We start from the raw sequence: 16,876 nt of genomic DNA on the forward strand, positions 1-16,876 counted from the left end.
TAGTGTTCTATGATAATTAGTCCCATTTTAAAATTGGCAGTACTTGAGGTCTCAGAAAATCAGTCCTCATCTTTTCTGAACTGGGAAAAAAATGTCTGTTTGCATATTCATATATCATGGTTGGCAATTTACAACTTCCTTTGCATACATTCAGTCCTCAGCAGCTCTGTGCAGCACACTAGGTAGATATTTGCCTTATTTCAAAATTGAGAAAATAGAGGCTTGGCACACTTGCCCAAGAGAGCAGTGAGGTGTTGACATGGAGCTGTCACCTCTGCCTGCTGACTGCTAGTTCTGTGCTTCATCCTGTAGGGAACAATAAAACAAGAACTGGACAGCACTTTACAGTTTACAGTGCTTATGAACATATCTCAATTTTCAGGATAAAAAAAATGTTTTTTATACAGAGTTTAGACATGAAAAACTGATGTCCAAAGTAGTAAAAGGAAATCGTCCAAGGGTAACACTGGTGGAATATAATGGGAATCTCTATCTCCTGCTTACAAGTCTTCGTCCCTTTGTGTTTATCTGGTTGGTTGTTTTAGGGCCTCAGATGCATTGAATTGGTTCATTTCACGTTCTCCGCATCAGTCCATCCGTTTTATTGAGTTACGTAGTAATTTTTAACAGGATACTAAATGTCCTATGAATCACTACCCAGCATAGAAACTAAGACATTAACAACTGACCTTCATGTAAAATGCTTCCCTGCTTCCCCTCACCCAGGGTCACCAACATTCTGAACACTATATTCATTGTTCCACTGCTTTTCCTTTTTATATTGTTGTGTATTAATACACATTTACATTTCTAGGGAGTTTATGGTCTCATTTTTTAGCTTTATAAAAAGCATACTATGCTATATGCAATATTTTGGGGATTATATCATGCTGTACATAATATGAGGGGCTTGTATAATTGGAGATGCCTGTACCAACAAAATTAGGTAATCACAGTATACACCACCCCGTGGTGTGTGTGTATATATGCACATTTATTGTATAGACACATTGAACCGGTGTCAACTTGAGACGCATTTAAATGCACTCTTCGTACGTGTGTACGTGTGTGTACGTGTGTGTGTATACGTGGGTATGTGTGTACGTGTGTGTGTAGCAGCAAAGGTCTGTGCCTCCAACAAATGTTTAGTGGGTGCCTGCCGTGTGTCAGGAAGTACTAAGCACCTTACTGTGCACTCCCGTGCAAAGCCACGTGCAACACTCCACCCCTAAAAACGTCCCTGATCTCAGGGAAATAACATTGTACAGAGGGAGAGACAGACAATAAATTAGATATGGAAAACATGCAGGACGTTAGGTGCGGGTGCGCGCCAGGGAACACATAAAGCACGCCAGGTCCTTGGGGACTCGGGCTCGCCGTTTGGGACTGGGGTGAGGGCAGCGGGAGCCTCTGTTCCCCGGGCGAGGCGGAGGTAACTTTGGAGAGTGAATCGAGCCGAAGTAAACTCGCAGCCCCGCGCTCGGCCTCAGCCTGCAGGACGCCGGGCCGGGGCCGGCGGTTCCCGGAGAGCGCGCGCCCTCCCCCCGCCGGGGTCGCGCCGCCCGCCACGCCGCACTGGACCGACGCCGCGCTGCACGCGTTTCCCGCCCGCGCGACCCCCGCCCGCCGGCCCCTCGCCCGGCCGTGCGCGCGCACCCCGAGTGCCGAGCACGCGCGTGGGGAGCGCGCGCCGCCCGGGCCGCCCTCGGGCCGCTCCCAGGCCCTCTGGGAACGCGCGCGCGCGCCCGGCCCTCGGCCTCGGCAGCTGCGGCGGCTGCGCCCACGTCAGGCTGGGAGGCGGGTTCGCCGCGGAGAGAGCGGGGTGCGAGGCAGCCCGGCGGGCGGCGAGGGCGCGTTCCGCGGAGACCGGTGAGCTCCGGAGGCGCCCGGCGGCAGGACCCGCCCCGGCAGGAGGGCGCGGCCCACCCGGCTCCCGGCCCCGCGCTCCCCGCGCCCCCCGCGTCCGGCTTCAGCACCGCGCGCCGAGGACAGCTCCCCGCACCGCCGCGCCGCCAGGGGCCGCCGGGAACTCGCGCTCGCGGGCCGGGAGCACGCGAGACACCCGCCGTGCGCGCCTTCCCCGCGGCTGTGGCGGGCAGGTCCGCGCGGGAGCGTCCGGCGGCCTCCGGAGCCTGAGGAAACCGAAGCAGCATGTACCAGGGACACATGCAGGTGAGAGGGCGAGGCGGGGCCCCAAGTTCCCGCGGCCGAGCGCTGCCTCCGCGCGGCTCAACAGGTTGAGTGACGCGACGGGACCGCGGCGCCGCCGTCCGGTGCCGCCGGGGGAACCCGGCCGCTCTCGCGGGGTGGGAGAAGGCCGGGGAGGACTCGGAACTTCCCCGGGGAAGTTTGTTTTCTGTGCGTCCCCGAGACCGTTTCCTGAAACGGGATCCAGGAACCGCGCGAGGGGAGACCCCGGCGGCGACCGCGTTTCCCGGTGACCCTAGGGCGCGTCTCAGCCGGTGTCAGCTGAAGGGCGAGCGGTGACAGCAGCGGCGGCGCTTCCTGCACCGTCCCGGGGGGCTGCTGGACACTTAGGACGCTCTGCCGCTTGCGTTTCGTTTTTTAAAGTAAAAACGTTCTATACTGTACTTCCCCCTGCACATGACGGGACGCTGTCCTCTACTCCACTAGTCACAGGATGACTTGGGAGGATGCGTGTCAGACACGTCCGAGAAGCTCTAACGTTTTCCGGGAGAGGTGCCGCCGCGGTTGTCGCTCAGGTTCATCCGAGCCGAGCCGCTGCTGCTCCCCGAGGCAAACCCGCTACTCTAACCTTGACTCCAGTTCTCATTCATACGGTGGGTTCTTTTTATAAAGGCAGATAGATGCTTTGGGAGAAAAAGGAAATACTAACTCAGCTTCAGGTGTGAACTGAGCTCGTGTTGTTGCACCTAAATGGTTTAGTCGTCAGGGTTGGTGTTTGGGCTTCCCTTCCAGTCCAAAGATGGTCAAATACATTATGTGTGATGCCTTTACCCTGGTGTGTAATATTTGTGAATACTGAGGATTTTGCTTCTGTGTCTTTTAGAGCCATTGGAAATAGATAAATATGTTGTTACATTTATAATTTAGTAGTACCCAGTATTTACTTTCCATATTTTAGGGAAATTCTTTTGGACTACATTTTTATATAAAAACAATATTTTATCATAGTCTCAAATTTTATGAGAATCCTCAATATGCAGTACCAGTATTCCAAAAGATTTTCCATATTACTAACATCATCCTGCTTTGAAAATTATTAATGTAATTATATCACATTTGATAGACAAAAATTAGTGAACAAAGTATATTTTTAAAAATTATATATAATCCATGTGATCTGCGTGTTTCTTGTAAAAGCTACACCAATTGAAAAGTTTAGTAACAAAAAATTCAAACAATGACTGCTGAAAAAAATCAACAAAGAATTATTACTATACTTTTATGCTTCATCTTCACCCGAGAATGATAATTTAAATTTTATATGTTATCTGTTTTTTAAACAGTTTCTTCACAAGGCTAAAACAGGAAGATTTTAATAGCGTCAACCCTTAAAAAACTGTTTATTTACACAAAATTGACAATTGACCACTAAGGGGAAATTTACAAAAACTTTGCATGCACGGTATTGTTTTGTTGCTTAAAAAATATGTTACTTTGAATGAAGAATCAAAGCAACAATATGGTAAATTCATGCACTCAAAAACAATTTTAGCTCAATTTTCTCAATATTTCAAAGGAGAATGTTATTGAAACTTGAGTTGCCTAGAACAACGTCCGAGAGTTTAATTTCACTTAGAATGAATAGACAAAATACAAGACTTTGCATATTCTCCCAACTTAATGTATTTTGCTTGTGCACTGCTGTAACGGTAAATACGATGACTTGCAGTAAAACTCACAGATCTTTGCTGCCAAGCTTAACTTAAAACATTACTAAATAAAGATTGTAATCAATGTGTCCACCAAAATGACAGAGCATAATACTTTTTTCCTACTTACTATTAACCGTTTATGTTAAACATAAAACTTCTGAGGCCTTACTTGTTATTCAATAGCATGATTATCTGAATGGGCATCTGCTCCCCCCAACAACAACAAAAAAATACCTATTACAGATTGATTTATAATGTACTTGTTGGCTTACATTTTAAACTCAAATCTCTTCCCCAAAGAATATTATTTAGCCTATAGACAGAATTTCTATTGTGTTGGTATACTTAAAGAACGTTTCCTTTATCAGAGACAGGATCATCTTCCTGTATGTACCTGACTCTATCACAGATAAGAAGAAACATATTCCCAACACTCCAAAACATTTGTAATTAAAATCTGAATCCATATTTGGTAAAGTGGACCAGGAATACTAACATTTCTGCCAGCTTTGGAGTTTATTTGAAACATAATGTTACTTGACTGATACTTTAAAGCAAGAGTGAGAACAGAAATATTTGCATTCTAATTATTTTCTGTATCCAAGAGATTTTAAAATAAAGTGCTTTGTAAATGAGCAGTTTGAAGTAGGGGCAGGTGTTCTCAGGAAGACTTAAAAATAGTCTAATTTAAAACCCCTGTGGTGCCTTTGTTTCTGCAACTTAATGATTTTGCAAATAAAGTCTATTAATTCTCATACATATGGCTAATTCATCTGGTTTATGGTAGAATTTGAATTCATTTTAGAAACCACAAACTTTTAAAAACACACATTTGGATTGCTCTGCTGGCTCATTAGAAGATAAAATTTGGCATCTGTTACAGATAGAGCAAAGAGTAACAGATATTTCTTGGTTTCATACTAAAAGCCACAGGTATGTTTCTTATGAGCAGGGTCCTGGAACTATATATTTTTTCCAGTTGCCTTACCAATTATTTCCAATGGGAATTAGTCACCCCAGTAACTGAAGCAAAGATTGCTTTTTCAGTGACTGTTTTAGATTTTTTTTTTTTTTTTTTTTGACCAAGGGTACTGATGATGATTCAATATACTTTAGCATCGGTTCTGACAAAACTCTCTATTGATCATAGATGGCCTATGGTCTTAATTACACCAATACCTCTGTATGTTCAGGGCTGAGGTGATTATTTTCATATGTGCATATGAGTTAACATTTCCAGTTAGAGCAAATTATTATATGTCTCTGAATATTTTCTTAACCAAGCTGTTTTTTTTCTGGGGTGGCATAAATAGAAATATAATTTCAATTTTCTACTAAAATTTTTTGAATTGTTATTGAAGAATCCAGAGTAATTGGTTTTATTCTTATAAAAGAAAGTTATTTCAGAAAGCAATCAAACAAAAAATCTGTTTGTAATTGTAACCGACCTTTATTATAGGCATTCAAGGCAGACTTTTTGACTTATTCAAGCTGTCTGGGGAATCCTTGCACACCCTCTAGCTTCACAAGACATAAACTAAAGAAAATTTAAATAACAAAAATTATAAGATTATGAACAGCTCGAAAAGTAGCCATTTCCCGCCCCACCAAGGGAGTTTGCATTTGTTTTTATATATGACTTTATTTAAGATTTTTCATAAAATCTTTACAAAGGTGAATAGCTTAGGTAATATAAGTTATGTTAGTACATTAGATCTTGCCCCTGGGGATTTATTTAGGTTCACTAGAAACAACATGCATGAGAAACCAAGTGAAGGTAAGACTGTAGAATGTTGTTTTCAATACCGTAAGCAGTAGGTTATCATAAGTGAGACCCTCAGCAAAACTGTAAGGCAGAGGATACTTATCATGGGTACTTCCACCTCTCTAACAGATCTACGTTTTCCCCTCCTGATGCCACCTTTTTTTTTTTTTTTTATTGAGACGAGGTCTTGTTCTGTTGCCCAGGCTGGAGTGCAGTGGCCCAATCTCGGCTCACTGCTTGCTCTGCCTCCCTGCTTCAAGCAATTCTCTCACCTCAGTCTCCTGAGTAGCTGGAACTAGAGGTACATGCCACCATGCCCAGCTAATTTTTGTATTTTGTGTAAAGACGGGTTGTCACCGTGTTGCCCAGGCTGGTCTCAAAATCCTGAGTTGAAGCGATCCACACACCTTGGCCTCTCACAGTGCCAGGATTACAGGCATGTACCACAGCACCTGGCCCGCCCTTTCCTATTCTGTGTTATTTCTTTATTAACCCTTTGCTAAGGCATTAACTGCTAGCAAGGATATAACTAATGACAGTACACCACACACACACATTTTCAGAGGTGAATCTTTGAGTTTAGTTTGGAGTAGGAGCGAGGGTGACATTTTTCAGAATGAGCAAAGCTGGGGCTTGTGTTGTTTTGGGTCAGTGGTAGCTCTACCTTCTTCTCCCCCTCTTTTACCTCCATTCAGGTGGTCTTCCTCAAAAGTCATCTTATCAATAATGATGAGCATGAGTATGATAAAATATTAACCAGAACTCTATTGAAGCAAATTCATATACATTTAAGCTGTTGCTCAAAATTATGACACAAGCTTCAGCAAGATTCTGAAGTGCCTTCGTGTATATGCACATGCAAATCATATATGGTATGGATGTAGGGCTGAGCTTTTAACATGTGAAAGTTATAATAGTTATGGTATGAATTAGAAGAATACTTGATTAACTTGAAAATATCATTCCCCAGCCATACTGGCTAACAGTTTATATACTTAATATAAGAAACACAGTATAGTCTTTATAAATTTTATCTACGGTTTATAAATATTCCTCCTTAAAACGTGTGTTTGAAAGTAAAGTTTTCAGCAAATGAGTGATTTTATTATAAAACATTTTTTAAAGTAAAGAATAAGAAAAGGTTAAAACACAACTTGTTAATTCTACAATTTTGAATCCCTAGTATTACTACTGCCAACCCTGGAAGCATTAAGATGCGATACACCAGGTAGTCAAAACATCTGGCAGGCTACTTTTTTACACTTTTCATTGAGATCGTATGTTTCCAACATAAGCTAAAGCTGTTAAAAGGTTTTATATTTAAAAATTACCTTCTTGATACACTTGTAGGATACCCAATATGCAATTCTTACACTAAATGTAAAGGTAAACCCCAGCCTAGTGTGTCCTTATTTTTAGTTTTTTTGTTTTGTTTTGTTTTGAGATAGAGTCTCCTTCTTGTCACCTAGGCTGGAGTGCAGTGGCACAATCTTGGCTCACTGCAACCTTTGCCTCCCGGGTTCAAGTGATTCTCCTGCCTCAGCCTCCCTAGTAGCTGTGATTACAGGCATCTGCCACCAAGCCTAGCTAATTTTTTGTATTTTTAGTAGAGACGGGGTTTCATTATGTTGGCCAGCCTGATCTCAAACTCCTGACCTCAGGCCATCCACTCACCTTGCCCTCCCAAAGTACTGGGATTACAGGTTTGAGCCACCACACCTGGCCCAGTGTGTCCTTATTAAGAGACCTAAGTCCAGTCTGAATGTTTGGGGCATCTAAAATCTAACTTCAAACATGCTGATAGAGAAAACTAGTTACCAAGTTCCTGAAACATTTTTCACCTTTTTGTAATTTAGAACTTAGAAAACACAGAATCATCTTGAGCTATTGCATGTAACCCATGGATCCGAGACCAGAGTGCTGTGAACTGGGGGTTATGTTTCTTTCAGTGATCTCTCTCTTAACCCCCACCTCATCCCCTTCTACCTCACCTCACCTATACCGTCCCCTTTAGCAGGGATACCAAATGAGAAACTTTCTTTCCCAGTCTGCTAAGAAAAATTATTATAGCTTATGTATTACTATATTGGAGAGTATAAGCAGGAAGACAGTTAATACTCTAGTCATTAAATATCAAGACAATTGCTGATTGTTCAAAGCTCAAGGTATAATAATATGACACACTGCCAATGTTATAACATCAGGTTGACTGGTTCTTCTAGGTAGTAACCAATATACTATTTCTTTTATTAAAACCCCATTAGATAAATATCCAATATCATACTCTATGTTTGATTTCACTAAATGGGTCAAACTTTTGGATTTTTTTTAGAGACCACTGTTAGAAAGAGCACAGATGAAAAATAATGAGCTCATTTAGATAGGAAGAGGCTGTTTATTTGTCATTTTATTGGAAAAAAAAAAAGACAAAAATCCCTGCCAGCAGCTCCAAAATGAGGTAAACCTGACTCAAGTGAAACAGTTTGAATTTCAGGTGCCTGCACAACTCCCCGAAGTTTCTGCTCACGTGCACACACCTCTGGAAAACCAGATAAACCCTGCAAGTGAGACTTGATGGAGCAAATTATTCTACCCAAACAGACTGCCATATGGTGATCTATGATTCATGAAATTCCAGGAGAAGAATGGTGTTATTGTGATGCCAGAAATCTACCTAGGGAGTCACAAAATTCCCACTCCCACACATCCTCTTAAAAATCATGTCGTTCTTAAAGCAACTGGTGTGGCAGAGGAATTCATAACCATGTCGTATGAGTAATGATTGAAAGAACTGGAAATTGTCTGGGAAAGTAAAGACTCAAGGAGACTGTGATGACTCTGTATAAGTATTTGAAGGGCTATGATTCAGGAAAGGGATAAAATTGTTCTGTACAGCCTTAAGGGTTAAGACTGGTGTTAAATCAGGGCAAGATAAAAAGTTTCCTCAAGATGGACACAATAACAACGTACCACATATGGCACCCAGTTTGGCAAGATGGCCTCCTGGGGATGGAAGAGGCCTAGGGTGAAGGGAGAGACATGGGTGAGTAGATCACAGTGACACTGTGCACACGCAGGCTCCTATTCCAAGACATTATGCCTTGTGGAGAAACCCAGTGAGAAGCACCATGACAAGCACCCACACACTAGTTATCTGTGAGTTTGTGTCCCTATCAAAATGGTGGTAGTCGAATCAAGTAATGACCAGCAAAATCCAACATTTCCTGGGGAAATATTCCCTGTTTGTCAGTATTTGGGTGGGCATTCTGACTATCATGAAAAGCAGCCAGAAACAGTAAAAGGGCAGAACATATGCAACCTCCTTGAGAAAAAAAAGAAAAATTAAAACCCCATGAGCAAATGAAGTTGTAGAGCTGCAAAGCATCCCTTCACCTCCTTTCACATGGGTGTTAACTGCAGCACGCACGCCCATCCTCAGTGGTCTGCTGATCACGTGGGATATAGCATTCGACTTGGCAGGGGATTATGTACATGTGAGATACGTGGGAACTTATTGGAAATGCAGAGTCTCAGGTGTAACTCCAGACCTTCTGAATCAGGAACTGATTTTTTCAAGAAACCCAGTGATTTATATGTACATTAACATTTAAGAAGCAGTGGTCCGAGAAAAACCATAGGTAAAAAACAATGTATGATCTATTGAGCTAAGACCCTAGCAGAAAGCTTAATTCATAGGTAGCTTTCTGACTTCACAGAGGCATGATGAAGTTCCTGAAAGAGGAGCTGGAAAGAGCAGCTGTCACAACTATACTTGAATAAAAATGTCTCCATAATGATCAATTTGTTGTGGTTTTTTCCTCCTGGAAAAATGCATAACAAACCTATAATGCTTCACCTAACACATTTATTTGTTTTATTTACAATAAATAAATAAATAGTTTTATTTATATGTCATTTATTTTAAGGGAATGGGAACATTCCCTTAAACAAACTATGTGTTTAGAGAAATGGTTATGTCCCCATTCTCTTAAATCTTTTATCCTCCAAGATAAACAGTGCATTCAATCGTTTCTCATAGTGACATTTCTGATGTTTTAATGGCTCCATGAAAATAAGCCAAACAAGACACATTGCTAGAGATGTGATCAGGAGAATCCCAAGCACTGTGAGATTATTTATCTCTTGGGAAAGATACCTATTCAGACAGCGTAAAACTGCATTAGCTTCTTTATATTAAATTGTTCTATAAATCGTTCTGATGTTTCTCTTCTCTAAATCACTTGAGAGTTATTTCACAGGTATTTGGTCTTTATACCAAAATAATCTTAAATCTAAACGTGCTGATTAAAATATTCTAGATTAACAGTTCATTATGTCTCCAACAGTTGTGCTTATGTTCAGTTTTGAGGTCATACAATCCTTTGTTGAAGAAGCTTTGAAAAAATTTTCTTCAACCATCTCATCTCACAGATGGAGAAACTAAGGTCCAGAAAAGTTAAAAGGCTTGCTCAGAAAGTACTTAGCAGAGCTCGTGCTGACGTGAAATCTGCTTTGCCCTGGTGTATCATTTTCACAACGCCATTATTCTCTATTTTAAGGCTCATTACATTCAAAATTCAACATGAAAAGTAAATATTAGAATAAACCACTGACAATTTTCAAATATCTAGATGTTTGGCATTCAGTCATTGAAAGTGATATTTTTCTGCTTGTCAGTCATAGTATAAGTATTTGATATTTTGTATGTTGCTTTAGATGTCATTTGGCTAACAGTGGAAGAAAATCTAGCCCATAAGCATGTTCCACACGTGACATAAAGGGCCCTGAAAAATCATATTGGAAACATAGAACGTTTCTTGTTCTAACGGTGTTCACCACTGTTTCTTCTTGGAATGATTAGACTGGCCATTTGAATAAGCATAGAAAGAATGATCAGATTTAAAAATTACCGTGTTGCAATCACTATGGTAAAATTGACTCAAATAAGAATGAGAGACGGATGTTAGATCTGAGGAGGGAGGCAGTTCGATTGGGATCGAGATAGTTACATAACACCAAAATGTCATCCATGCATCACAGAAGGAAAAGGGAACTTTTCAATGGTTAAATTGGACAGCATCTTAACTAAACAATCAAAATCAGCATCGCCAATAATGGACAGGTGGGGCATGTGCCTCTGGATCTGATACTCTGAAAAAGAGACAGCATCACTCAGGTAATAATTGTGCCAAAATTGCACAACCTGAGTCTAATTATGAGAAAACAGACAAACCCAAAATAGAGGATATTCTATAAAATAAACAGATTGCGTTTTTCCAAAATATCAATGTCGCGAAAGCAAGAAAAAGCTGAGAAGCTGTTACAAATTAAAAAGAGACCAAAGAGACATGACAGCTAAATACAATGTATAATCCTAGACTGGACCTTGGGCAGGAAAAAAATTGCTATAAAGACACCCTTGGCAAAAACTCTTGACCAAAACTCAAATATGGACTTTCAATCAGGTTAGTATCATGTTTGTCTTATGTCTTTGAATCGGATGACGGTACTCTGGATATGTAAAAAAAAAAAAAAAAAACAACTCCTTGTTCATAGGGCATACACTTGCTGGATGAAGTGGTAAAGAGCATGGTGTATATGTTTAATAATCTTGTGTGTATGTGTGTGTATACAGAGAGAGACAGAGGGAGGGGGAATGAAAGAGAATAGTAAAGCAATACAGCAAACTATTAAAATTGCTACATCTGGGGAAAGGGTATGTGAGAGTCCATTGTACTATTTTTTGTAATTTTTCTGTAAGCTTGAGAGACTATTTCAAAATAAATAATGTGTTGGAAAAAAGTACCTTGGGGCACTTGCAGACTTTTAGATCTAGGCTACGGGTGAGGGTGCAGGCAACAGGCGGGCAGAGCCCAGGTCTGGTCAGGTTCTGAACCCAAGTCTGAACAGGTCAGTGTGGATCCCACTGCTGCCTTCACAGTACAAAGAGCAGCAGAGCTTGCACCCTGCCTCAGCAGGCTTGGGTTGCTGATTCTGCTGCTACTCCACTGATGCTGCTGCTGCTGCCCATGGAAGCCCCATGATAGAGCTTCTGTGGCTGCCTTTACTGGCAGGATGGACTCTCCACCATGCTGCGTGTCTGTGTCCACAATCTTGTTTCAAAATGGAGGGCATATATGGCTGATTGGTGGAGCTAAGCTACACATTCATACTCGGGCTCCAAGATAGTCTGTAAAAGTGCTTATTGGCTTCTCACTAAGACTGAGAGTGTGGCAATTTCCCAAATGCAGAGACTTTAGATTTGGGGAAGTGTTCCAAAGCAAATGTCCACTGCAACATGTTTCGATATTGCTTGAATGTAAAATAGACACCTAGGTCTCTGTCTTCAATTGACTAGGGTCCGGTCTGGCTTGAGAGATAAGAGTTAAAAGGAAATAATTCTCTTTAAGCCTGTGTTTATTCAGTACTACCTGCCGTTAGAGACAGGACTCTAAGAGAATATGGTAGACCTAGCTTACACTGGCTGATTAAATTACATAGCAGAGAGGAGCAGAATGAGCCCTCTGTCATTCATCAATGCCCATCCACTGCTCACTCCTCTTCTGTCTGAGATATTAGAAAGAGCCATATGAAGAATTCAGTAATGAATCAGGGAATTAAAATATATATCATGTACCTTAGTGATAAGAACATCTTTTTCCTCCATCTCCAGGAAGTTAATGTAAAACATTGGACACATTCATGTTTCATATTCATCCAAAGGATGATGATAATCAGGATGCCCTGAGCATTGGAGTCATTAATACTGATATGCAGTATCTTATATAACCCTTTAGGAAGATTTATGTAAGACAAAAAAGAAAGTGTTCTTAAGCTTGGGGGAAGATTAAATTAAAATGGAATCTTGGAGGTATAAAGGTCTTTAGAGTTCACATAGCACACATGGTCACTTCACATGTGAGGAAGCTGAGGGCCAGGTCCTGACAGTTTAGACTTCTTCAATTGATTGCCTATTCCCAAAAAGAGAAAAAAAAGAAATGCTTTTGATGCCATTCATCATACATCACTGACTAATTCCTCACATCTGAAGAGGGAACAAAACATACTGCTTAAGAGCTTCTGCTCCAGCATAATGGCCCCAAGTTCAAATCATGGCTTCCCCCACATGGTGTCTGTGATTTTGCTCGAACTTATCCTCCCTAACTCCCACTTTCCTCACCTGTGACAGGGAGATAAGAAAAGTGCCCACACTTGATGATGACTTAGTAAACATGAGATGGGATAATAAAGGTATAAGGGTCTTAGCATATAATGATTTATCAATTATGCTAGCTCTTACGTTTTTATAGAGCTACCAGAGTGTTTCTTACATATCATCTGTGGAATAAGGAGCCTAGCCACAGCATGCCTGTGATACCCGTTGTTCACAGTGGTGGCAGATGCTTACTTTTCTTGTTTTCTCACAGTTCTAGTTTTTTTAAATTTCTTTATCCTCAATTCCTTGTCTTATATCCACTCTGAATGTTTACTCATCCACCACTGTTCCCTTCAGACGTTACCTCAGTGAGTGCTGCTGTGCACCACCGCCCCCTCCCAGCAATGCAGAATTGCTTCCTTAGCACTTTATCTGCATTGACAATACCATAATTAATGTATAGCTTTAATTATTTATTTTTGTCAGTCTCCCCAATTTCTTGTAAGCCCATCTGTGGCAGTGACTATATCCAATACGTCTTTATATTCCTGGAGACTAGTAGTGCAAAGTATATGTTCTTTATGTAGCACTTATTGAATGAATAGATGACTTGATGATTAAATGAATGAAGCAGTGAATGAATGCATAAACTACTTGGAAGAGTCTTTACTGTCCCAAGTAAGGACTTCAAAGTGCAGTTGGGATGGTCTCCCTGAAGCTAAGATACACACAGCCCCAGGATCTGGTCTATACCCATGAGCTGTGGAAGCAAATGCGTGTCAAGTGAAGTTTCTACACACTTGAAATGGAATCAATTACAGGGAAACCTTATAAACCTTATAATTAGATTGCCTCTGTAATTAACTGACACTCCACTGTCAAAGCAGTCTACGAAGTTTAACGGGTTCAACCTCTTTAAAGCTGGAGGACAATCTGGGGCTGCAGATTTAGAAATATAATAGATTCTTCTAATGGTTTCTAACTATATCTCTAACCTGACAAGGTCATGTGGAGTTGGAAGCCACCCCTCTAAAGTTCTAGACACCTCCTGACCATTTCAGCTGGTTGTCAACAGCAATTTTGCTGATAATGCTAACACACACATCCCTGAGACAACTGAGACCATGACAGAATGTTGCGATGTTGGAACTGCTGTAGAAGGCCGTCATTTGCTTACACCCTGTTGTAAGGGTTGCTTACACTGCCAGCCTTGACCTCCCCAGTTACATATGCAGGCACATGTGCGCGCGCTCTCATGCTTGCGCGCTCTCTCTCTCTCTCTCTCTCACACACACACACACACACAGCTTTTCACAGATCCAAGGAAGGAGCTGTACTCACAATGGTCATACAGTAGTCATCCAGTGGGCTGATCTATTTTGTGCACCTACCTGAACTGTGGGATCTTATTATATCTCCCACAGTTACTCTGATATGTGAGCCCAAAATATTGGAGTGATTCTTCCCATTCAGTTGCAGGTTAAGAAGATCCAAAAATCACATGTCAACACAGAGGTCTTTCTGTTGTGTTTTTTGGTTTTTGTTGCTGTTGTTGTTGTTGTTTTTGAGACAGACTGTCGCTCTTGCTGCCCAGGCTGGAGTGCAATGGTGCGATCTCGGCCCACCACAGCCTCCGCCTCCCACGTTCAAGCGATTCTCCTGCTTCAGTCTCCCAAGCAGCTGGGATTACAGGCATGCACCACCATGCCTGGTTAATTTTGTATTTTTAGTAGAGATGGGGTTTCTCCATGTTGATCAGGCTGGTCTCGAACTCCCAACCTCAGGTGATCCACCTACCTCGGCCTCGCAAAGTGCTGGGATTACAGGTGTGGTGTTTCTAAAAGGAGACAAGAAATACCAACGCCAGTGACATGTACTACCTCTGGGCAAACAATAAGAATGTGCCTTTTCTCAGTGAATCAAATATACACAGATTAAGCTTCTTCCTGGAGGACACAATCCCACACCCAGGCACACACTTGATATGTGAGGTAGAGAGTTGGATTTCAGACCTGACTAGTGCCCCTCATCCAGACACCCTTGAGCAGCCAATCTGCACAGCCATGGGTATGACTTTGAAGGGAGCCACCTCTACGAAGGAGCTAGTGTGTGTGTGTGTGTGTGTGTGTGTGTGTGTGTGTGTGTGTGTGTGTGTGTGCGCGCGCGCGCGCGCGCGCCCGCGCGCATGAGTGGGGAAAGGTGAATAAATTAGCTTTATTTTACCAAATATATTCACACGCAGATTGGATGTGTTTGCTAAGGCTTTTATAGAAAATGGTCTCTTTAAAGGATTACTGGCTTTCCTTCCAGCTCTAGGATTCTATTATTATCAGGCCTGTAATTAGTGATACAATACATCTGTCAGTGCTTGGTCAGGGCCGATTCTTCCAGTTTACTACTAACCATATAATGGAAAATACATTTTAAAATTTTGCTAACATCGAGATGCTCAATATTTCTTACAAAGCCAAAGACCAACCTCTCCTAATTCTTCAAAGGACATGCTCTTTGGAAGCGTGCTGTCGTCTGTCTTCTCATTCTGCAAATAAGACATTTTCCTGTAAAGCTGTCCCTGATATACTAGATTCTTATTCGTGATATAATACTGATGCCCCTGCTACTATAGTCACTTTTTGTGAGTGAGAGGTTCACAAAAGTTAATCTTTAGAATGCTTGAGTGAGGTTGGCAAAAGATAGATATTTTATCTCTGTCACACTGATAAAGAGAATGCAGCACACAGGATCAACTGCCTCTCCCAAACTTCCTTGTCAAATCAGCTGGGGACTGAGGATAGAATCTGCATCTTCTGTTTTTTACTGTATTGCTTGTACCCACATAGCAAATTCAGGCCATATCTCCATGTCGGTACCTCAGCCACAGCAAAATGACTCAACTAACGGGATAAAAGGATTTTGCAAGTTTTCTGGAACATTGCGCTGGCCTTGGAGAGGACAAATCACTGATGCATTCTTTCTACCACTTACTCAACACAGATCTCAAATCCATGTAGCTTTACCAGTACTCTGCACTCAACACCTGTAACATTTACACATTTAATGCTCTGAGAGGACCTTTGTGTAGGAAGGGTACACTTGCTTAGTGGAATACAGAACAGCCGCAAAACACCCATCTTTTATGCAGAAATCCTCTCTAGAATCAGAAATGCCCACGAGGCCAAAATCATATTGAGGCTATGGGATTAACCAGAGCTCAGAAGCCCACTGTAGAGACACTTTGCAAGAACCTCAGTGTTATCTTGATCGTATGTATAAGCCTAGCTGAAATATCCCTGCTTAGAATTCTATTACTTACCTAAATGTTTCTATGTTTTACTTTTTACTTTGCTATTGTAAAATACTCAGCATTCATAAGGTAGTTCACCAAATGTTTCATGTGTCACTTTAATGTTTTAACCTCCTTTAGATTAAACCCCTCTTTTAAATACAAGACTTTACTAGTGAAAAATTAGTTGCTGCTTCTTTGAGGGAGTTCTCTTAATTTCTTGTGATCTTAGACATCCATTTTTGCAGGAAGAGAAAATACCAGCTTTGCTGAAAGGAAACTACTTCTAAATGGCAGGACCAAAATTATTGTGGGGGAAATATGCACAGATCTTATTTTACTAATTTAATTCATGTTGAAATATCTATTTTAAATGGAACATTTGCTCCCTAATGTCTTAAAATTAATTTTGAACTTTCAGTTAATTTGAAAGTGTGGAAGGACTAAGAAGTAACATTACAAAAATCAGGATGTGATAGCATTGATCAAATTATTCAATGTAAAATTTAAAATACCCAAATAAAAAGTCATGTTTTATTTCACAGCTGATTTTTTTAAAATTAATATTTTAGAAATCAACTTCTAGCAATTCTTGTAATTATATTCAGGTTTCAGAATCAATAAATAAGAGAAATTAAATATTCTGTGTTATAGCAAGGAAGCATTACTCTCAGCTTCTATTTTAAGAGCTAAAGTACATGTATTTTGTGCCTCATTTGTCCAAAATTATTATTTTACCTGTGGCTTGTACTGCACGTAATTCTGGTGTTTTTTTTTTTTTTTTTTTGAGACGGAGTTTCACTCATGTTACC

General features: G+C 41.2%; 1 protein-coding gene across 3 annotated transcripts in view; it reads left to right on the plus strand.

The window, feature by feature from the left end:
* The first annotated feature begins 2,018 nt into the window (after nucleotides 1-2,018).
* Nucleotides 2,019-16,876, plus strand: part of PEX5L (peroxisomal biogenesis factor 5 like) — a 250,462-nt gene continuing 235,604 nt past the window's right edge. For all 3 annotated transcript variants that reach the window (XM_032298507.1, XM_032298509.1, XM_032298511.1), the window contains exon 1: nucleotides 2,019-2,172. In XM_032298507.1, the coding sequence (XP_032154398.1) occupies nucleotides 2,152-2,172 (21 nt within the window). In that variant the 5' untranslated portion in view covers nucleotides 2,019-2,151. The remainder of the gene's footprint in view (nucleotides 2,173-16,876) is intronic.

Source organism: Sapajus apella, unplaced genomic scaffold, assembly GCF_009761245.1.
Source record: "Sapajus apella isolate SASKATOON/1434 unplaced genomic scaffold, GSC_monkey_1.0 scaffold38, whole genome shotgun sequence".
Taxonomy (NCBI): domain Eukaryota; kingdom Metazoa; phylum Chordata; class Mammalia; order Primates; family Cebidae; genus Sapajus; species Sapajus apella.